This window comes from Arachis ipaensis, chromosome B2 (genome assembly GCF_059453495.1).
Source record: "Arachis ipaensis isolate K30076 ecotype BB chromosome B2, ASM5945349v1, whole genome shotgun sequence".
NCBI lineage: Eukaryota > Viridiplantae > Streptophyta > Magnoliopsida > Fabales > Fabaceae > Arachis > Arachis ipaensis.
In genome coordinates, this window is record NC_142437.1 from 74,126,249 (window position 1) to 74,149,567 (window position 23,319).

A 23,319-nucleotide genomic window follows, 5' to 3' on the forward strand; every position below is an offset into this window, starting at 1 on the left:
ATTAAAAAATAAATTAATTTATTATAAAATTATTTAAAAAATAAATTTTATATAATTATTTAATTATAATCGAATCAGCTTCACTGATTGAATAATGATCTAATGACCGGTAGTCTATGGTGCTGTCTAGGCAAACAGTAGTTGAACCTAGTCTCGCACCCAAAATGAAAATTAAAAGGTGAAAATTCAGATCCAGTAAACTTTACGTGGAATTAATAGCCGAAATTTAGTCAAATAACAGCTCCTAACCATCGTCGACTTGAGTTTCCACCAAAATAAAAATTAAAAACAGAAAGGATAAGGGAGAAAGTTCGGGCTGCCTGCAGTCGTGCCGTCGACCAACGAGATTGTGGTGTTGAATGGAGAAGGCTAGCAACAGTCTTGTTACCCACATGAACACCACACTCTCTTTACCACTTCATTCTCATCTTTTATCAGCAGTTTCTTCTCACCAAACCTTCTCACATCACGCCCACAAAAGCTGCCTCCCACTTCGAGCTTCGCCTCCTTTTCTTTATTATTCCACCCGCGGCCCACCTTCCCTCAATTGCGCAAATCCCGATGGTAATCTTCCCAGTTTCGATTAATGAAATTCCTCAACTTTTAATTTGCATCCATTTATATGCTCTTACATTTGTCTCATGTATGTGATTTTTGGCGTTAGATAAAGTTTGTGTCCCAAAGGGTTTTTCTAGGAGAGGATTTTTATTTATGTATTCAATATATTCCGATTTTTGATGAAAGTCAGTGGATGTTTTTATCTGTTTCTTTATTTGTCTCAAAATTTATTTATGCAAAAATTCTACGGGCGCACCAAAAATCAGCAACCAAAAGTTTGTTCATAAATAGATGACTTGTTTAACTCATTTCAATATGAATTTTATATTCTAACATGTATTTTATACAAGTGACCGATTTTGTGCTAATTGTTTGTGTTCTTCCAGAATGTTGTTATTTATGTAGAGTCCTTTTCAGTTTTGAGTTTTGGAAAGCACTGATATGGCTGTTTTAGTTTTTGAGTTTGGAGATTGTACTCTAATTAGTATTTCTTCCCTCTTGGAGGGTCAAGAGTTTGTTAATTATGAAAAAAAGGTAAAAGAACGCTGTTTGGATCAAGCTATGTAGCATGGACACACCAGATGAGCAACATGCCCGTGTCTTCGACAGTTGTCAGGGTCTAACAGACACTCGTATGACACCTTATTTAACCAATTAGTTATTTCTCTTTAAAATTCCCTACACTTCAAACATGACTTAGATATAGTGTTAATAGGATTCAAAAAACTAATATTGGTTGTTTGAAAATTTTGGTGTGTCTGCCTGTGTTCTATTGTATTGTATTGGTGTCCGTGTCAATGTCAATACTCCATAGGGAGTAAGTGCTTCAACAGTTTTATAAGATGCTAAAGAATCTCACACTGCTATACTGTGGCACATTTTCAAGCATATTAGGTTTAATTAGTTAGGGATAATGATTAACAAGACTAAAATACGATAATTCTTTCATGCTCAGTGTGCATAAAAGTGGTGCATATATACTATTTCTCTGAATAAGTGGTAGAATGGATCTTGTTTGTTGGGAGCTAATGTGCTAATGCGGCATTATTCTTCTCCTATTTTTTGGATGCTTCCTTAGCTACAGGGAGTAAGGTGGGTGCTGTGGATTCATCTCTTGCAGTGAAGGTGAGATCATATTCATTCTTGTTGAATTCAGTACGAACTAGAGCTGACTTGAAAAAAAAAAAAAGAAATTTATTGATCATAAAAACTTGTGTGAAAGAAATAACAAAATTGCATGAGTTATGAAAGCAGATTCTCTCTATCAGATACTGGTGATGGAATAGGGTTGAAGGAAAGGGATTAGCCTGCTATATAGAAGATAAGAGGGATTGAGTAATCGGAGCAGCTATGCGTCTCAAAAGCTGATTCCATTAATTTCATCCTATTACAATATTCTACTCTCGCACCCTCATATCCTGATACACTTCTTCTTATGTTAACACTTCCTCTTAAGGGGCATGTAGTTCGTGGAATGTTTTCACCTTCCTAGGATGTGAATCTTACATTGAAAAATCATTTTGATGTAAATATAACTTATTTAACTTCATCCCAGTTTCCTTTTCTCTGTTATTTAACAATGCCAACTCAGCACCAGTTGTTGAAGTTTTGTTAGGAATTTGTTGAGCACTGGTTAGTGGTAGTAGGCAAGTTTTATGTTAGCTGATATTTCTTACAATGTCTATAGCTTCTGTAATTGTGTTGATTCATTTCATACAATCCCCCGTTTCCATTCCCTGTGATTGCTCTCAACCCCCTCTGTCATTCCAATTCATCAATCTGTTCTTATCCCACTAGTTGGGATCAGCTTCATAAAATACTGGTATATAGGAAATTTTCTACTGGCTTAAACTTGAAAGTACTCTTTTTTTTTCCCCTTTGTTGTGGATGGATATACACATTTTAACAAAGTTTTGATTCAGAAACAAGCAGCAGATGTATCCCCCGAGCTAAAAGGGACTTCTATTTTTCTGGTTGGTAAGAATGGCTTATAATGCAATTAATTGCTTTGAAAGTTTGTTGCTTATTATGACGCCATTAACTTTGTGTGTTTACTATTTGATAAAGGCATGCAAAATTCCCTGAAAACCAGTTTAGGAAAGATGCTAGCTGATATGTTACGATATTATTATTTTGACAGGTATCTTTCTACTTTCTGATAAAAGTTTTAAAGAATTAAACATAGCTCCAGAATGTTACCTAAACTTGATATTTTATTTACTCTATTCAGTGATAGTTTGGTTGAAGAAGCTGTTGGTGGTGCACCTGCTGCAAAATCCTTTAGAGAGAAAGATGAAATGGCCTTACATGAATCTGAGGTGATTGTATTAGACTTGTTTAAAGGTTACGTGCGTCTAATTGGATACCTGATAAACTGTTACCAAGTTTCTATTGTTAGTGATCCATGCATCAGAACATTGTGTCCCTTAACAAAGCTAACTCTTGAAATTAACAAGGTTTACATGCATCCTAAAATCCGCTTCTGACTTCTAAGTTGATAAGTTTGAATATAAGTTACTTATGATTCACATGTCAAATGGTCCAGAGTTGTTCAATCAGAATATGAGGTACTTATATTGACATGTCAAATGGCTCAGACTGAAGTGTTGAAGCAATTGTCATCTATGGGCCGACTAGTAGTTTGTGCTGGCAACGGTGCAGTTCAAAGTTCAACTAATCTGTATGGATTTCTAATTCCTGGCCAGATTTTTTTTTTTTTTTGTCCTTTAATGTTTTTGCTGGAGTTTGGAGTTTGTTTTACTTGAATATTTAAAAATATGTCAATCACCAAAAGGGATTTAAGTATAAATGGGCTTAAGTACAAACATGATTCTTAGTTGGGTGCAATGGCATCATGGGAGAAGGCTATAGGCTGTATTTGGTTATTGTCAAAGGATAGTGGGGACCATGACATGTAGGGATAAAAGACATTTGGTCGCACTAGCTCTTAAACTAAATTATATCACAGTTTATGTAATCATAATGTAACTCGGGTCGTCTCTTGAAGTAAGGGTGTATTGTAGTTGTTGGATTTAAAAAGGTGTTTGATTTTGTGCAAGAAAATATAAGAAAATTTTAAGTAAGATTGAAAAGAAAATAAAGTTAAAGATAGTTCAAGAATTGGAAATTCTATCATGAGGATTCTTATTGGTTGGATAGCTTATTCTCAACTTGACATTTCATCAAACACAGGGCATGCATAAATCAATTCTCTATAATTATAATCTCTTGATTTTTTCGTCAAGTCTAAACTAGCAATTAGCAATCAAGAATCAAAATGAAAGTTTTAGAGTTTGAGTTCTCCTTTTAATGACTCCAAATTTGCTCCAATTCGATCATTGTAGCCCCTTGTAATGCATCTTATCTTAACTATGTGTATGTATTTAATGTAAACAAAACCATGTTAGTGGTACTAGTTGGATATTAAGACCAAATACTTTTAAAATAAAGGCAAAATTCATATAATTTATAAATTATCACAATTTGCGGACAAAGTCTAGAATCAAATAAAATTTCATGAAAAGTGGGAGAACATAACTCAAAATCTAAAAATAAATACAATTATAATTCAAAAATTTGAGTTCTATTACCAGGACATGGGATAGAGAGGGAGAAAAATGTGTTCAACGAGACCACCACCATGTGAAAGATTGGGATTGAGAGGGAGGAACTGATTAATAAAATTGTATTCCCAACATGCCTTCGTTTCATTTTAAATATTTTTCCACTTTACCTTTCAAAATATTCTGATGTTAAGCTTTGTCTATTATAACCAAATATGATTTAGACACAATTTTGTCCTATCCCCACCGTCCTGGAATTGAAACCAAATGTAGCTTTGTTGTATGCCTTCCCCATGTTCGACTAATCTTGTTCTTGTTTATTCTGTCAAAAAGCTATTTTTTCATTTTTCCCCTTGCTGTTACCTTGACATAGGGCACTTCTGAGACACGGGATTTCCTTGTGGATAGATGTTCCGCTAGACATCATGGCTAGGGATGTATGTGAAGCATCATCATCAGGATCTTACCCTGAGGTTGATTCATTACTCTTAACTTTACAAGCTAAAACTTTCAGTAAATCTTATTGTTTTCACGAACCATATAGGTAACAGATCAACTAGCTGCACTATACAACAAATACAGGGATGGATATGCTACAGCTGATGCAATTATTTCAGTTCAAAGTACGTAGCAACCTTCCTGGTTGGTAGTATTTTGATTATTCTCCCAGCAGAGAGAGAGGTGTTGAAGAACTGATATATGGTTTATGAAGTTTGTCTCCAATATTGATGGCTTCTATGTTTTTGCAGAAGTTGCTTCTAGGTTGGGGTGTGATAATTTTGATGACATTACAATCGAAGAGATGACATTAGAGGTTAACCTTTTCGTTAAAGGAGCAAATATCCATTTTGCATCTCGAAAGATTACAATTTTGACAAAATGAACGCTAAAGAATGTAAATGACAAAATAACCTCCGAAGATATGCTCTAATGGACAAAATGAACCAAACATTTAGTTATTTTACTTTAGATTGATTCATTTTGTCAAAATCATATCTTTTGAAGTGCAAAATGACTTTTACTCTGGTTAAAGAATACAAAATTAATTTGAAGCACAGTTGTACCTATAATACCAAAACGATGCTTGAAAGATTATGCAGCCGACAAAATAGATCTAGGCATGGCAAAAATCCCCGGTGGGGCGGGTATCTACGGGGATTTACACGCCAGGACGGATATGGGGATGATTTTTTACCCGCCGGGACAGGGGACAGGGGACAGGGCCCCATATAATAAACGGGACAGGGGCAGGGATAGAGGTCCCCGTCCCGTGGGGACCTGTTAAATCCCCGTATATATAAAAAGTCTAAAATACCCTTATATATATATATAACATATATATATTTAACCCTAGCCGTCATTCTCCCAATTGAAATCTTACTTCAGACTCTTCACCCTCAGCTAGTCAGCCTCTCCTCTGTGTCCATTCATGACGCACGCCGCTCACCGCCGACCGCCACCTCCCAGCCCCTCACCACCACCTCCCACCCCCTCAGTCCCTCATTGCCACTTGTCAGCTCAATGCACTCCAATTTCTTCCGTTTTAGATAACAATGCTACTGTAACACTGCTATTGTGTAACTAAGAAAGAATCAAAATCACATAAATCCACAATAATGGGTTATAACACTGTTGCTGTAACTAACAAAGAATCAGAATAAAAAAGTATAATTAGAATAGAACTCATAGAAATTAGAATCAGATAAGAAAGAATCAGAATCAAAAACTACGATTAGCATAGAACTCATAAAAATCAGAATCAGAAATTAAATTAGCATAAAAATCATAGAAATCAGAATCAGCATAAAAAAGAATCAAAATAAAAATATAATCAGCATAAAAATCATAGAAATCAGAATCAGCATCAAATATATATAATATAATTACCCTAACTCCAGAAATTATAACAAATGTTTCAAAAAATCAAAGTAAAAAATGACTTACCTGACGGAGAAGACGTGTAGACCAACGAAGAACAGTGAAGACTGGAGATTTACCCGCGACGACTGGCGAAGACGCGACGACCGGCGAAGACACGGCGAGGCTCCAACGCGAAGAGGCTCCGACGCAAAGAGGCTTCGACGCGAAGACGCACTCCCTGCTGCGGTGAGCGTGACCATGACCTCGACAAGTGGCGATGAGGGACTGAGGGAGTGGGAGGTGGTGGTGAGGGGCTGGGAGGTGGCGGTCGGCGGTGAGCGGCGTGCGTCATGAGAGGACACAGAGGAGAGGCTGACTGGCTGAGGGTGAAGAGTCTGAAGCAAGATTTCAATTGGGGGAATGACGGCTAGGGTTAATTGCATATATGTTATATATATAAGGGTATTTTAGGCTTTTTATATATACAGAGATTTAACGGGTCACCTATGGGGCGGGGACCTCTACGGGTCCGTCTCTACGGGTAAAAAATCATCCCCATATCCGTTCCAGCGGGTAAATCCCCGTGGATACCCGCCCCACCGAGAATTTTTGCCATGCCTACCCAGAAGAAAGAAAGTCTCCTGTCTTGTTTGAAAGTGTATGAATGTTTTGACAAAATGGTCATGGTTGGATATTATGCTTCTTCACAACCGCCGTGATTTTATTCTGATGCCACCGCTACCGAATTAGTGTTCGCCACCATTTTTAAACTATCCAAATTGACTTAATGCTGCTATGTTTTGGTTGATTAGTATTGTAATTCTCAATATCTCATTGATTTTAGGCGCTAAGGGAGATCCAGAAGTTGACTAGAGTGAAGAAGATGCTGGAAGAAGCTGCAAGACCGTTCTAATCAAACATGGCTTGTTTCATGTCTTATCTTGAAATTACTTTCGATTAGTTGTTTTACTCTGAAATATGTACCAAGGGATTTGTTACTATATATTGTTTTTACTATATATATAGCTCCACACTATGAGAGTGGCGGATCATTACATAACAAACCGTTAGTAGTGATTATGCTCTTTTAAACAGTTGCACAAACACGACAAGCAAGCTTGGAACATTCCAAAATGCTCAAGAAAATTTGGAAATAACACCTCCCAAATCGAGTAAACACCTAATGTTTTTATTACGATTGTTATTTGAAATTGGGTTGTTTTTGGGCCTGAACGTAAGGTCAAGGCTTTTTTAGGGGCATCGTCCGACTTGTACTGGAGTTGAGATGTTGCCGTCCGAATTCCTCATGAGGAGGTGGGGATGGTACCTGTAAGAGATTTCGATGTTTAAGTTAGCAAGGGTTTTAAGTAGGTTTTTAGTTGATTGGGATTTGAATATATTTGAGAGGTGTCAGTGTATTTATAGTAGAATAGATAACCACCTTTTTTAGTAGTTCCACATTTATTGGTGGACAATCGTACCTTTTATTTTGGGAGTATGTTACGATCATCTCCTTATATGAGATAGAGATAGTATGAGAGATTTGGAAGAGGTAGTTACTTATTTAGATAAGTAAGGTTGGACCTCTTTGTCGTGTTCAACTTCTTAAGAGGTCGGATAAGTGGAAGAGGTCATCCTTGATGGGCCTTTATCCTTAATGGGCCTGGCTATAAATGGTTTCTAACCACGAAAATCCTTGTACTTGTTGCTCCCTTTAGTTTGTTCTCCTCGAATGTACTTGAATCCGGTAAAATCAGTTCTTGACTTGGATTTAGTTCTAAACATTTATCCAATCTATTTGTAAGATTTTAATCTAATCCTCAATTTACTAAAATTTTATCATTTTTGGACCACAATTATATGATGAAGGAAAATCGATTCCACACAAACTAACCGGCAAGTGTATCGGGTCGCATCAAGTAGTAAAACTCACAAAAGTGAGGTCGATCCCACAGGGATTGATGGATTGAGCAATTTTAGTTGGGTGATGAATTTAGTTAAGCAGACAGTTGATGATTTGAGTGAAATTTGATTAACAGAAAGTAAATTGTGAGAAAGCTAGAAGGCGGAATGTAAATTGACATAAAGATAAACTGCAGGAAGCTTTAAATGGCTGAAATTTAAAGTGCAAGAAAGTAAAAGAGCTGAAACTTAAATTGCAAGAAAGGTAAATAACTGAAACTTAAAGTGTAAGAAATTTAAATTGCAGAATCTAAATTGCCAGGAACTTAAATTGCATGAATAATAAAGGGATTTGGGTACTAGGAATCAAAACAGAATGTAAACTGCAGCAAATCAGAAACTCTGAGGTGAAGAAAATTCAAATAAAGTGATTCATCAGGGATTGGAGATACTGTAATCCTTCATGAATCAAATTTGTCTCAACTCCTTTCTCAATCATTTGGTAGATCTATGGTGGATTGAAATTGATTGGATCCCAATTTCTTGGCAATCCAATCTCTCAAATCACAATCAATCTTGCCAATTCCTTGATCTAATTGTCATGAGAAGAGGTTAAGTGCATATCTCTCATCCATATGCCACACTAACTCTCAGGATCTCAATTCCTCCCGAATAGTGTTGATCAAGATAGTAGTGAAGGATAGAGCTCAAATTCTAATGCAAGTGATTCCTCTTCTGAGGCTCACACAAGCATTCACTGAATTAAACCCCCTTCCGGAATGAATAACTCAAAATCAAAACAGAAGATACCCAATAGCTACACAATTGAATTGAGAAGAAGAAGAATTTCATTGATTCATTGTAATTACAATAGAGCTCCTCCCCCTAATGAAATTGGGGTTTAGTTCATCATTGCTCTAGTACCAAAAGAAAAAAAATGCAGAAGATGAAGAACAGAAAGAAAAATAGAAAGCCAATAAAATCAGATCTCAGAACTCCTAAAACAGAACTAAAAAGGAAAAATAAAAAGAAGGTAAAAAGAGGTTAAAAAAAAGGATAAAAGGATCCTAATGAAATCAAATTCTCATCTATTTATACACTTTCCACTTCAGTCATCAAGTACTAGGAGTGGGCTTTTTGGTCTTTGATGAAGTGGGTCAGAGATGGGTACTTGGTTGCAGCTTCCAGGGGAACGTAGCGTTCTGAAAGTGAGCGTAACGCTCATTCACCGACGCGTAGGCGTAACATACGCGTGCGCGCACCATTCACGCGTGCACGTCCCTGGTAGCGTTTGTTAAACAAGCGCTACGTTCGCGCCATGAACGCTCCCCACGCGTGCGCATCCTCTGCGCGTGCGCGTGGGTGGCAAAATGTCAATACCAAGCTTCCGCGCCACCCACGCGTTTGCGTGCTTCATCCCAGATGCTCCATCGACGCGTGCGCGTCGGTTGCAAAACTTCAATTCCAAATTTAAATTTTGTCGCAGGCGCTCATTTAGGTAACGTAGCACTCTCTTTGCAAACGAGCGCCAATTACATCCACACGTACGCATCATGCACGCGTGCGCGTCGCTAGAGAGCGTAGCGTTCTTTATTTGAACGCAGCGTTACTCTGCACTGTCCCTTTTTCTCTTCATTTTTTCACCTGAAATCAACCAAACATGCAATCAAAGTCTCACCAAAATCATAAGGTTTTGCATCATTCATAATAATCACCTAATTCTTACATAAATCTCATGATTTTGTATAAAATTAATAATGTTTGATTGAATCAAGATAAACATGAAATTCCACTCCAATTACTTACTTATTGTGCAAGAAAGTGTATGAAACCTAATGAAAACAAATGAAAATTGCTAGTAAAACTAGCATAAGATGACTTGTCATCACAACACCAAACTTAAATCTTGCTTGTCCCCAAGCAAGTACAAAACCATGAGAAAAAATGAAAACAGATAAGCATATATGTCCTTATTAGCAGGTGATTGAATTTGGTTCATGGGGTTTTATGCAGACAGAATGCAGCTCAATTATTATCAACTTCCAAATGTGAAATGTCTCTTTGAGTATTAACTAAAGTTTCTGCTATAAAACCTTATTCTTTATTGATCCTTGTTAGATTTTTCTTTCTTTCTTTTGCTTCAGAAACTTATTTCTAAATTGTAGCTAAGTGTCAAGTGTTGCAGCAGCTCTTTGGCTCAATTTTACTTGACATCTCTTCATTACAGACACTTGACTCACAATTCTTCTTAAGAACATTGATGTCCAACACCTCTTTGGGTTACTAAATGTCTTGTAATTAGGTTTCTCTTGATAGTGGATTTTCGGTTGATAATCCCGGATTAGTTAATCCAAGTTACCAAGTTTTAAAGTACTCCTCAGAACCTAATTATCCAAGCAGATCCTAATACAAAGACACCACAGGCATGTGTCCTAAGGTCCAAGTTATTGGTGTCTAGCTTTCTTATTTGTTTCTTTCATTTTTGTTGCCAATTCTTGGCTTTTCTTTCTTTCTTTTTTGCTCTTCTTTTTTTTTCTAAGGATATTTATTAATTGAAGGTCCATAGCAACAACTAAGTCTATACTTGAAAGAAATATTCTCCCTTGCAACTTTTATTATTGAGTTTATCAACTAATCAAACGATTACCACCACTGAACTTTAATCTTATTCCTATCAAATTGGACAATTTCGCTTCTATTTCAACATTTTCTCTTATTGAATCAAAAGGGGCACAAGACACATCTTTTAAGTAGATGAAAATGAAACAGACACTTATACTAGAACATTTATTTTGAAAATTAGGAAAAACAGAAGACAAAATGCAGAAAAGGGGTAAACAACTCAGAGAGAGGGTACAATTAGACTTTCAAATAAAGCACTTCAAGGCATAAACAGTTAAGCAACGATACAACCTTTTGGTATCCTCTTGCTTAGTCCTTCATAATCCTCCTTGGCTTTTATGCTTTTCTTGTTGATGATGCACAATCCTTCCGAAAAGTTGAATGATTTTCTGCAATGATGGTGGAAGTTGCTTGTTTCCCAAGCACTTGATTTTTCTTCTATAAAAAAGATACCAGTAACTATTATAGTTCTTTGTAGTTCTTCATAGTTTTTCATTTTCAGATTTGTTTCAATCACTAGCAAAATGAATATTTTAATTTTCTTTATTATTTTTAGTATTCTCTTTCATATTTTAATTTTTATGTTTTTTATTGTAATTTTTTTACTTATATGATAAATATTTTTATATTATTTGTGTAGTATTCTAATTTCTCATGTTATGCTTTTATATCAATATTTTTTATCATTTATTATACTATTCTTTATATTTTTTTTTTGGTGACTATACTATTCTTTATATGTATATTTTTATGAAGTCTTTTTTTATTTTTATTTGGCTTTGTTCATATAATTTTTTATTTATTTTATTGTATTTCTATTATTCATATGACAAATGTTGTTGAATTTTTTTCAGTGTTCTAATTTTTCAGGTATTTTATTAATTTTATGATACTTTATTATTTTTTGTTCATATGAATTTTTTTTATCCTTTACTGCATTGTATTTATGTTGTGTATGAAATTTTTTATTTTTTTATTTGATTTTATTCATGTGAATTTTATTTACTTTTTATTGTAATTTTTTTATTCATATAATATATGTTGTTGGTTTTATAGAATTTTTATTATTTTTTATTTATATGATTTTTTTTTCTATTCTTTGATGTACTCTATTTTTAATTTGTATTATTTTTTTATTTTTTATTCTGACTTTGTAAATTTATAATTGTAATTATTATATATTACTTTTATTATCAAAATTTTGTATAATATGAATTATGATTCTATAAAAAAGACAAATAAATAAAAAACTAATTATAAGTAACAATAGAGTCATAAATAAAGAAAATTTATAGTCTAAAATAATATTAAATTAAAGAGTAATAACAGTACTAAAAAAATTATAGAATATTTTTTTTTTATTTGACATTATAAAATTTATAGTACTTTTTTTTATATTTATATTTTTTATTGTATTTATTTTATTTATATGATTAATATTTTTTATATTATTTTTGTTAGTATTCTAATTTTGCATGTATATAAAAAAATTATTTAAATTGATGTCTCTTGTAGTAATTTTTTATTTAAAATTAATTTTAAATAGTATAATCTAAATAATCTTATTAATCTTATACAATCAATTTTATAAAAATTCCCGGTTAGTAAATTGTAATCCAAAGACACAAAGTCCATATATATGAATATATACGCAGACATAAAGTTAAATTGCTTGTACACATGCGTTCACGTTTCACACCAGCCATGAAAGCAAGAACCGTGGGAATCTTGAAGTCATTCATCACAAAACATTAACAAATTAAAGCAGACATATTACGTCAGGAATCGCCTCCCACGGAATAGTATTACTACATACTACTACTTCACCTTTAATCACAAGGAATCCGATCCATAACCCTTAAGTAAAGCACTTCTTCCATCCATAGCCACACTTTGCTTCTCTGCCATTCCTTCAATTCTCTTGCCTTATCATCATCATCATTCACTGCAATAAAGTGCCCTTTCTCTCTCCGGTACCTGATCCATCAAACAAACAATCATGGCTACCTCCTTTCCTTCAGCAGAATTCAGCAACAAGAATAGCCAAGAGGGTATTTAATCTGTATACTGTATTATTATTGCTTGTAATATTCTATTTTTAAAATTGTTCAGGTTAAAACTATTTTGGTTTAACAGTAATCAAATTAGTTAACGTGATAAGTATTTAGTTTTTTAACCGTAATTTTATGTCTCAGTTTTAAGTATATGAAACTTTCTAATTCTTTTAGAAGCTTTATTCAACCAGGCCATAGCCGGTTAATCAGATTTCTTACACATAGGGGTGAGGATGTGAAAGCTTAAATCGAGGGCGGAAACATATATTTGAAGTTGCCCTCTACTCGCACTATCCCAATCCTTTATGTTTATTATTTTTTTAGTTTAATTTTAATACAGTGAAAATATAAAAATATAATTATATTTATTTTTTAAATAATTATTTATATAACTAAAAATAATTATTTTTATTAATATAATATTACGTAATTAAATAAATATTTAAAACTACTTACACCATCAACGTATTAAAATTATTTTTTTTATTTTTTCCTTCAATTTAATTAAGTACGGTTTCTCTTGTTTTTGTCGGTTTCTTTGTTGGTCTTCGGTCAAAGAAAAATATAATCATAAGATTAATTAATTTTTAATTACTTCATATTAATTAATTTTTTTATAATTTGTAATTTAGAATTTAAAATTAAAAATTTATAATTTAAAATAACTAAAATAATTTTAAAATTTTGTAATATTATTCTTTATTTTTTTTATTTTCTTTAATTTTATCACTCTGATACAATTTTGTCTTTACAAAAATTAAAGTGATTAAAATTTTTTATTTATTTTATATTTAATTCAATATTTGTTATTTTTTTTTAATTTAGTTAATATATTTTTTTAAGACACATAATGAATTTATTATTAACAAAAAATTTAAATATTTTTTATTTAATAAATATAAAATAAATATATTAAAATTTTAAATTTTTTATAAATAAACTCTTTTTTTTTTACCGTTGCCGGCTCGCACTCCCCCACGTTGATAGAGACTCTAATATGATGTCCAAGAACACGCCACGTGGTAATTATTTATGTGGTTATCGTTATCTTCCCTTTATCCCCCTCCTTGATTATGGCCGTTTAGTAACCAACTTAATTAAGCTTTTTTTGATAAAATAATTTAAATAATAAATAATTCTGTTAAAAATAATTTATAAATAAGTTATTTTGTGTTTGAATTTTTAACTCTAGAAGTACTTATTTTATAAAAATGTGATGAAAAGTAGAAGTATTATGAAAAAAGTCATTTTTTTAACTTCTTTATAAGTTTCAAAATAGCTTCTTAAAAAGTTGCAATTTGGTTTTGAAAATTGCACACATTAATACTACTACTTTTTATAAGTCAAAAGTTAAAAAAAATTACTTCTAAAGTTTCCAAACCACCCTATCTCTTGTTTTAGATTTGGATGTTGAAGTTCGTTTTCATTCTACCAATTTCGTTTGTTTATCGCCTTTCAAAACCAAATTCTGTTACTGCCGTGTGTACAGGATATTTTCCCCCTATTATTTCCACAAGTCCGTCCAATATTTGCACAAGACGTGTGAAATAAATAGTTCACAACTTTTTGAGTAACGAACACAAGTTATATACACTTAACTTTGAAGCACAACCGTCACTGATTTTCATACGAGTAAAGTGAACTTAAACGGTTTCTAGTCTGATACATAATGAAAATGTATAGAAAATACAGAAAAAAAAATTAGGACAATGATAAATTGATGTGGATTTATCAATTTTTATGTAAATAAAATATTCTTCTATCACTATTCTACAGTTTATATTTTTGTTCATATATACATATATAAAAGGGAAGTTTTGGAGCAACAGCTAAATTGTTTGTGTAATCTTAAGATTATTGATTCAATTCGTAGAAACGCCTATAACATGTTACCATTCAATCGTCATCCTTCTCTCAACTCTTTTTGTGTGGTTCACAGTTTATAAGAATGTAAACTTGTTTTCTGTTTCATCTAATTCGTTTGTTATGGTGCTTCCTCTGTCTCACAGGGAAAGTAAAAGAGACGGCAAAAGTACATGATGAAAATGTTCTGCAAAAGCATGTTGCATTCTTTGATAGGAACCATGACGGCATCATTTACCCATGGGAGACTTACCAAGGTTGATACAATCATCTAATTTCTACTAAAATAATAATAAACTTTTTTATGATAAAATAATTAAATTTATTATAACAGAATTATCCAACTTTTTATGACAATATAATTAATTTTTTTATAATACCAAATATAAATTTCTTTCTTTTTTCTTTGTTGTCTACCAAATATAAATTTCTATATAACAGCTAATGGATGATTATTATTTTATCTTAATATAATATAATTATATATCTTCAGCTGGGTAGCTTAGTCAATCATGATACTTAAAAAATGATTTTAAAATAATAAATAAGGAAATAAATAAATATAACAATAATTAGTGTTGAAAGTCTGAAACTGAACTTTATTTATTTGATTAGTTTTAAAAATATTTGTCATTTATTATTGGATACTTTTATTTTTGCAGGATTTCGTGCAATCGGCTGTGGGATTTTATTGTCTGCTTTTAGCGCTATTTTTATCAATCTTGGCCTTAGTCGAAAAACTCGCTCGGTAACTGATTTCTTTCCCTCACTTTTTTTTAGAGAACAACTAAGGAACCAAAAACATATCAGGCAAAAATCAGTCAAAATGTGTTTGAGTTCTATAAAAAATTAGGTTTTGGTTTGTGTTCCATGATCTCAATAGCGGTTTTCAGACATCATAGCAAAGACTGCAATGAGGACTATTTCTCCCCAAGTGGAGCTTCCATTGCCTTGGAAGGAGTTTGAGAGTAGTATTCAGCGGGACTGCCTTTCTTAAGCAGTTTCTTGTTTTTTTTTTCTTTCTTAGTTTTTGTTTATTTTCTTTTAAGTCACCAAAAAAACATATTATTCAAAAAGTGATTTTAATTAAACGGTTTTGTTTATTTTTTGGCAGGTCACATTTTAGTTCCATATACTTTTCTTTTTTTTATAGAAAATAAAAATATTACACACATACTAAAATTATAATATATATATATATATATATATATATAGTTAATTTTTTGTGTGTAAATAAAATTACAAATAAATAAATTGTATACATCTTTTTTTTTAATTAATGATTGTTAGAAATATGTACTTTTTTGTACTAACATATAACATGATTCATCTGGTTAATGACAATTCTTATGATGCTGTGTAGGGCAAGGCTCTTTCTATTTGGCTACCAATAGAAGTTAAAAATATCCAAAGAGCAAAACATGGTAGTGACTCTGGTGTTTATGATTCCGAAGGAAGGTAGCTTTTTCACCTAACAAATTGTTTGAGATTTTACTATCGATTTAATTAGGCTGGTAAAACTTTTATTTTTTAAAAATAGCTTACAAAAGTTAATTTTTAAAAAATAGTTTTTTAAAAGTTGTAGCATTTATGTTTAGTAAATCAAATTAAAAATAATTTTCAATAACATAAGCAATAAAAATTGTGTTTGGTAAAATAGTTTTTAAAATTTAAAAATACTATAATAGACATAAATACAAACATTAAACTTAAAAATTAGTTAACATATAAGGTTATATTAAACTTTTAAAGTTTGAAAAGCAGAAATCAACTTTGAAAATTTCTATTTTAGGTGCTTTCAAAAGTATCCCGATTTTTTAAAAGTTACAAGCACAAGTACATGGTCTTTTTTATTTACCAAACACAAAATGAAAAACTTGAACTTTTAAAGTACAAACACCTCTTCAAAAAATTTTACCAAACTAAGGCTTAATTAAATACTTCTAGTGTGTGTTTTTAGTCTCTAGGTATAACAACCATAATTTAATAAACTGATTTTATGTTATGTTTTTTTGCCTCTTTTTTTATTTTTCTTAATAAGAAAAAAAAATCTTAGAATTTCCAGGTACATGAATAATTTTAGAACAAAATGTAAACACAATTTTATTTTCTTACTCTACTAGCTTGTATATGCATTTAGGTTTGTTCCTTCAAAATTCGAAGAAATTTTCACAAAGTATGCCCGGAAGCACCCAAATGCTTTAACATCTGATGAATTGATGGGGATGCTAAAGGCAAACAGAGTTCCTAAGGATCATAAAGGATGGTAAGTCACCTATCTTCATCATCATACTCACCACCGATGCAAAATTATTGAGTTTAAGACAAAATATTTTAAAAGCATTCAGACTCTTATGCTTTTCTAAAATTAAATTTTATAACTTCTAAATTTTATTATGACTTCCATTCTAGTGCCTGAATTCTTTTTTTACAAAGATTAAATTAGGTATTTCAAAGATTATCACACATCTTAGGTAGGTGTTCAAATGTTTTTAATATGGAGAGAACATGGCACTAAGTGTACTTAACATCCGATCAAAGATCCAATTTTGTTAGTCACCAAAAAAAAAAGATCCAATTTTGTTATAGTGTTTTTATAGAGTTTCAATTGTACTTCTCTGGTTTTCAGTTAAAGTTATTATAATTTAATACAAAAATATTACGTACATATCAAAAATTAATAATCAAATTAATTATTATAAATTTATCTATAAATATATGTTATTTAATTTATTTTAATGTGTATTTTATATTTTAGTTTATATTTTATATTAGTGGCTAATTTAATAACTTATTTTTAGTGTATATTAGCATTATTGAATCTAATAATAGTTTGTTTTTTCCTTTCAAATTTGCCTATCTGGATATCTCGTCCATTTATCCACTAGGCCACCACCATGTGGGCAGCTACAATGGTGGTGTGTGTATGGGTTAAGAAAAAGTAATTCAATAATGAAGGGATAAAATGAACATCCTTAAAAAATGTTAAAAGTAAACGGAAAACGTTTTAAAATTTTGAGGACTAAAAATTAAAGTTTCAACCAAACGCACGTGGGAAATATTTAATATTAATATGCTTGTCCCTATATCAATGTCAATTTTATATTTAGCGAATCTTAATTAACATGCTACCATTTGATGCTTATCAGGCTTGCTAGTTACACAGAGTGGAAAATCCTGTACGTTCTTTGCAATGAGGATGGTTTACTGCATAAAGAAATTGTTCGAGCTGTTTATGATGGGAGTTTGTTTGAAAGAATGGAAAAGGAACACTCGGAAAAGAAAAAGAGTAAATAAAATATATATATAGATAGACATAGTTGACCCTTGCATGTACGATTCCTTGTGAATTTTAAGAGTGCTTTAATTTCTTATAACACATTAAATTTATCATCTAGTGGTTATGAATTTTATTTTATTTCCTTTGGATGGATGAAATCTGTATTTTTTTTTTTATTCGTAGATTCGAGTTTGATTTTATATATTACTAGAGGTAATGACCAAATCAGTACCCGAAAGATTCAAACGCTGACATTTTGATACCTCACTATTGTTATTGACAAAATAGTCTTTAAAAGATTTTAAAATTTGACAAGCGTATCCATGAGTTCACCGGAACACATTTCCGGCAAGCACAGTGCTGACATGGCCACTGCGTTTTGATGACATGGCAAATACCTCCCTCCAAACCCTAATTCTTCTCCTTCTCCTTCCCCCTCCCCAACGCATTCCCCCCTTCCCCTTCCTGAATGCATTCTCCCCCCTCCCCAACCCTAATCATTTTCTCCCCCCTCTCTAACCCTAATTCTTCTCCTTCTCCTTCCCCCTCCCTAATGCACTCCCCCCTTCCCCTTCTTGAATGCATTCTCCCCCTTCCCCAACCCTAATTCTTCCCTCCCCCTCTCTAACCCTAATTCCCCATCTCCAATGCACTTCCCCCCTCCTCAGTCCAAAATTCCCCCTTCTAAACCCTAATCCCCTTTCCTTACCTCTTTGAATTCTAATCTCCTTTCTAACACAGTGTCTCACACTCTCAACTCACTCTCCCCCAAAACAGCAGTAGAGCTCAACCTTCTCAGTCTTACAAAGCCAGTGTCATCGACACCGCACTGTCGCCATCTCGTCGTCGGGTCTTCTGCGTCCGTCAGTGTCTCCTTCGTAGCATTGCGTTGTCTGCATGCCTTCACCGCTGTCGCCTTCACTGCTTGTATCTGCTTGCTACTAGCCCCAGTCGTTGCCATGCCTCCTCTGTCTGAGTTCCATCTTGGCTCTATCGTGTCCTGCCCCCTCTGTGTCTGGTGTTCTTCTTCTATTCTTGCTTTGGTGGTGTCTGTATTTTATTTTATTTTATTTTATTTTATTTTGATTATTGTATATGAATTTGTTTCTGAGTTTTATTGTGATTAATCTTTTTGAATGATAATTTAACCTAAAAATTTGGGACAATTCATGATTTGGGGCAACTTTGTTGATGTTGAGGTTGTTGTTGCTGTGAATGATGGTGTTGAGGGAGGGAGAGGGGAGTGTGCGTTGGGGAAGGGGGAGTGGTGGAGAGAGAGAGAGAGTGGTGGAGGTTGTTGTTGCTGTTGATGTTAAAGTTGTTGTTGTTGTGAATGGTGGTGTTGAGGGAGGAAGGGAAAGTATACGTTGGGGAGGGGCTTGTGATGTGGTGGGGACTGCGATTAGGGAGAAGTGTGCGTTGGGGATGGGGGCTGCGACAGTGGGGAGAGGGAAGGGGAGGGAGCGTGCGTTGGGAAGGAAACTTTGGGGGTGGTTTGCCAAGTCACCAAAATACGGTGGCCACATCAGCACTGTGCTTGCCGGAAATGTGCTCCGGTAAACTTGTGGGTACGCTTGTCAAATTTTAAAACCTTTTAAGGACTATTTTGTCAATAACAATAGTGAGGTACCAAAATGTCAGCGTTTGAATCTTTCGAGTACTGATTTGGTCATTACCTCTATATTACTATCAACTATCAAGCTGATATATTATATGAATAGCTCAATCCATGCTAATTATTTGTGTTTACTTTATTGTTTCCCATATAAAAAATGGACATAGTTAAGGGATAAACCTTTAAATGGAAATAACAAAAGAAAAAAAAAATGAAAATAAGAAGCATATTAAGTTATATAGTGGCATGGTACTTTCTCATTATTAATTATAGGAGACCACTTCAATAAAAATATTAAAAATATATATTTTTTAAATATTTACATGTGTCATGATATTATTAGATATTTTTATTAAATTAGTTAATAATTTATTTTTTAATAAATCAGAATAAATTCGGTTTATTATAGCAATAATAAACCCAATTATCCGCACTATAATTATTAGACCCGATTTGATTCGACTGATTTACACAATTTAAACCCGAATCATGTCTAAATTTTTTTTTATAAAAAAATAAATATATTCCTAATGTTTGTTTAAAAAAAAAACAAAAAAAAAATATGATCCAATGGATTATGTAAATTAGTTGGTTCGACCGAATCTGATAACAATTGAGTTTATTATTATTATTATAAAAAAATTAATTTTATTTTAGTTTGTTAAAAATTTAAAAATAATTAATTTATTAATACATTTTAATAATAATATGACACATAAATTTTTTTACTAAAAGACATTCTACACGTCTTTACCTTTATGGGAGTATCCTCCTTAATTATATCCTTCCCCTGCATAGCTAAAGAGGAAAGGCAAGAAGCCAAGAAGCACTCTTTGTTCAGCTAATAAAGGAATATTGAAATTAAGGAAGTTATTTCTTCATTCTGAAATTAATTAATTAATTGATCGTAACGTGCTTATCTATCTAATTATGGAAGAATAATATGGGGGGTACGGGAGAAAAACAAACGGTTCCAAACTTCCTATGAGAAAAATAACCAAATCAATTAATGCAATCAGATGTTATTAGTCTATCGGTTGAATTCGCTAGAGGCGTGTAATAAGAAGCACTATTCTTTCTTGGTTTTACACATGTATTGGCATACCAAACTTTCCTAACGGGTAACGGAAATTTTGGGGGTGTGGCCCATTGGAGATAGATAGAAAGCTTAGCTTATTTTTTGAAAGATTAAGTTATGATCTTTATATATGGGTCCTTATACTGTATAGATGTAAATTTATACAGATTTACAAAAATTCTATTTTAATTATGTTCTTTTTTTTGGATATGTGTCCATTTTTTGTCTTATAAATAAACTCATGGCTTGACTTTGAAACTTGGAAATAAAATAAGCCTATTTATTTAAAAATTTGTGTACGATTCATTTATAAATGCATTGAATTTTATACAAATGTCTCAATAATTAATAGCATTATTTATTTTATTTTATTAATTTAAATAACCCAATAATTTTTTCTCAGTATTTTATAATAATTTTGAGCTTACATTTAAATATATATTTGACACTTTTTCTATAGATATATTAGTAAATTCAAGATTTATAATGTTAGAATAAATCAAATTATAATATAACGTAATATTTATTGTTGTAAATACTGATTTGATAAAAATTATTTTAAATTATAATTTATATTATAGAAAGTATTGGAATACATTAAATTATAGATTTTATATTTATAAAGCTAAACGAATATAGTAAAAAAATTTAAAAAATATTAGGTGAATAAATTATTTTTATAATCAAATTTAATAAGGGTTTTTTTTTTTTTTTTTTTAACTTTTTCTCATGTGCCTCTTCCTTATTGTTAACTTAAGGTGGTTTTTTTTTTTTTTTTTTGAAACAAAGAAGCTCAACATTAAGGTGGAGCAAGTAGCAGTAACAGTAAGAGAAACACAAATAGAAATTAACTGTCATCTAATAAAACAAACAATCCCATGTCATCTTTGGCATAGCCATTAACAACACAAGAGATCTTCATTCTGAAATATTCTCCTGTTTCTTTCCAGCCAAACGTTCTAGATAATCGCAAAATAGCAAATGAACCAAATTCTGGACTCCTCCTTTCTACTGGTTGCACCTGTCCAGCTTAGGAAATGTTCCTTCACAGTACCAGAAAAGGACCATTTTCTGCCAAGGTGAACTAACCATGCACACCAAACCTGCCAAGTAAATTCACATCCCAGGAATAAGTGATGAATATTCTCAACATCCTTTTTACATAGAACACACATATTATCCTCTTGAGTAATTATCCCAAGTCGACACAATCTCTCTTTCGTATGCACCCTGCCAATCAAGGTGAACCACGCAAACAGCTCCACTCTTGGAGGAACTAAGCCCTTTCAAATAGTCTTGGTGAAACTATAACTTGTTATATCCTCTGGTAATGTTTCCTCCTGCAACACCTGCACAAATGAGTTAGTACTAAAAACACCTTGTCTCTCAAACTTCCACACAAGCCAACATCTCTGTCTGCCGATAGTTTAACCGGCCTCAAAGCATCGTGCAACTGATTCACAATTTCCAACTCCCATTGGAATAGCTCACGCCTCCAATGGAAGTTCCAGATCCACTCTATCCCATCCCAAAACCCACAATCTCCAATAAATGATCCTTTTTGGAGTGAAACTGAGAAGAGTCTTGGGAACCTATCCTTCATAGCACCACAACATAACCAAACGTCCTCCCAGAATCGGGTTCTTCTACCATCGTCAACCTCCATGGTGAGTCCATTTATCATATCTTTTACATGTTGCTCCTTGATCTGTAGTTGACAGATATCCTTCCATGGACCTCCTCTAGTAGGTAATGTCTGAGTGGATAGTAGCTCATTAGGATTCAGATTATAAACAGAACAGACTACTTTCTTCCACAGCGGGCAGTCCTCTTTCGAAAACCTCCACCACCATTTAAATAAGAGTGCTGTATTCCAGATCATTGCATCTCCAACACCTAAACCCCCTAACTTTTTTGGAGCCTGAACCACTTCCCATCTAACTAGAGCTATGCCATTACCACCATCCTCCTTACTCCACAAGAATTTTTTCTGTAATGAGATCAATTTTTCAGCAACCGCCTTTGGCATCTTGTACAAACTTAAGTAATATACTGGTAAGCTATTTAAAACTGCTTTGATAAGCACCAGTTTTCCCGCTTTGTTTAGTACTTTTGACTTCCATAAACTTAGTTTCTCTTCCTAAGGTGGTTTATATTGTGTCACAAAATTATTAAACTAATTTGATTAAATTTAATTATCAAACTAACTTGGTGTAATTATGTAACATCACCGTATACTTGTTTTCCAAAAAAAAATGTGATACTCACATTACCATTCATTACAAATATTTTTGTTGAAGATGATCAACGCAATTTTTTTTAAGATTCTTTAAAAATAACTAAAATTGAATAAATAGTCAAATTAGTCTCTATAAAAGATTATCCGTTCTTTAAATTAGTCCCTAAATTTTTTTTAATCAAATTCGTCCTTTAAAGATTTTAAATTAGTCATGTTAGTTCTTTCGTTACTTTATTTGTTGATGGTATCAAAATTTGCTGATGTAACATGTTAAGTGACATTCCAACATACACATATGAGTCTTAATTAACTATTAACATGATTAGTTTATGAAATTAGATCAAATTAATCCCAAATTAAGGGATTCTAATGCCTCAAATTCTCTCCTCAATTAGGTTTTGATTTGATCTAAGTTCATAAACTAATCATGTTAATAGTCAATTAAGACTCCTAGATGTATGTTGGGGTGTCACTTAATATGTGACATTAACAAATTTTGACACTATCAACAAACAAAGTAATAGAAAGACTAATATGACTAATTTAAAATCTTTAAAGCACGAATTTGATTAAAAAAATCTTTCGAGAACCAATTTAAAGAATGAGTAATCTTTCAGAAACTAATTTGACTATTTATTTAACTAAAATTGTTAGATTTCATTTATTAGTTTAGTTGTTTTAATTA

At 32.3% G+C, this 23,319-nt stretch overlaps 2 protein-coding genes and 1 long non-coding RNA gene across 4 annotated transcripts; 2 read left to right on the forward strand and 1 right to left on the reverse strand.

The window, feature by feature from the left end:
* Positions 1–222: 222 nt before the first annotated feature.
* On the forward strand, positions 223–7,163 carry LOC107613268 (putative inactive shikimate kinase like 1, chloroplastic). Its single transcript, XM_016315194.3, has 10 exons — positions 223–564; positions 1,637–1,683; positions 2,481–2,535; positions 2,626–2,698; positions 2,789–2,876; positions 3,156–3,238; positions 4,495–4,594; positions 4,666–4,744; positions 4,871–4,935; positions 6,826–7,163. The coding sequence occupies exons 1-10, from the start codon at positions 360–362 to the stop codon at positions 6,892–6,894; spliced, it is 864 nt and encodes a 287-aa protein (XP_016170680.1). The 5' UTR covers positions 223–359; the 3' UTR covers positions 6,895–7,163.
* On the reverse strand, positions 4,004–6,569 carry LOC107613269 (uncharacterized). Its single transcript, XR_015905452.1, has 2 exons — positions 6,066–6,569; positions 4,004–5,702 (listed from the first exon to the last, which is right to left on the reverse strand). It is a non-coding gene; the product is annotated as an uncharacterized LOC107613269 (long non-coding RNA).
* Positions 7,164–12,344: 5,181 nt separating the features above from the next.
* On the forward strand, positions 12,345–17,844 carry LOC107610946 (putative peroxygenase 4). Of its 2 annotated transcripts, none has more exons than XM_088503517.1 (6): positions 12,345–12,556; positions 14,569–14,679; positions 15,085–15,170; positions 15,786–15,880; positions 16,563–16,688; positions 17,572–17,844. In XM_088503517.1, the coding sequence occupies exons 1-6, from the start codon at positions 12,505–12,507 to the stop codon at positions 17,717–17,719; spliced, it is 618 nt and encodes a 205-aa protein (XP_088359643.1). In that variant the 5' UTR covers positions 12,345–12,504; the 3' UTR covers positions 17,720–17,844. The 2 variants fall into 2 exon arrangements, with proteins under 2 accessions (XP_088359643.1, XP_088359644.1); XM_088503518.1 differs by lacking the exon at positions 12,345–12,556 and adding an exon at positions 13,439–13,581.
* The last annotated feature ends 5,475 nt before the right edge of the window (positions 17,845–23,319 follow it).

Excerpts from the sequence above, each read along its gene's own strand:
- LOC107613268 (XM_016315194.3), top strand. The coding sequence starts at position 360 with ATGGAGAAGGCTAGCAACAGTCTTGTTACCCACATGAACACCACACTC. Across the intron at positions 1,684-2,480 it reads ATTCATCTCTTGCAGTGAAG|AAACAAGCAGCAGATGTATC; the intron begins GTGAGATCATAT and ends GTTTTGATTCAG. Across the intron at positions 2,699-2,788 it reads CGATATTATTATTTTGACAG|TGATAGTTTGGTTGAAGAAG; the intron begins GTATCTTTCTAC and ends TACTCTATTCAG.
- LOC107610946 (XM_088503517.1), top strand. The coding sequence starts at position 12,505 with ATGGCTACCTCCTTTCCTTCAGCAGAATTCAGCAACAAGAATAGCCAA. Across the intron at positions 14,680-15,084 it reads CCCATGGGAGACTTACCAAG|GATTTCGTGCAATCGGCTGT; the intron begins GTTGATACAATC and ends TTATTTTTGCAG. Across the intron at positions 15,881-16,562 it reads GTTTATGATTCCGAAGGAAG|GTTTGTTCCTTCAAAATTCG; the intron begins GTAGCTTTTTCA and ends ATATGCATTTAG.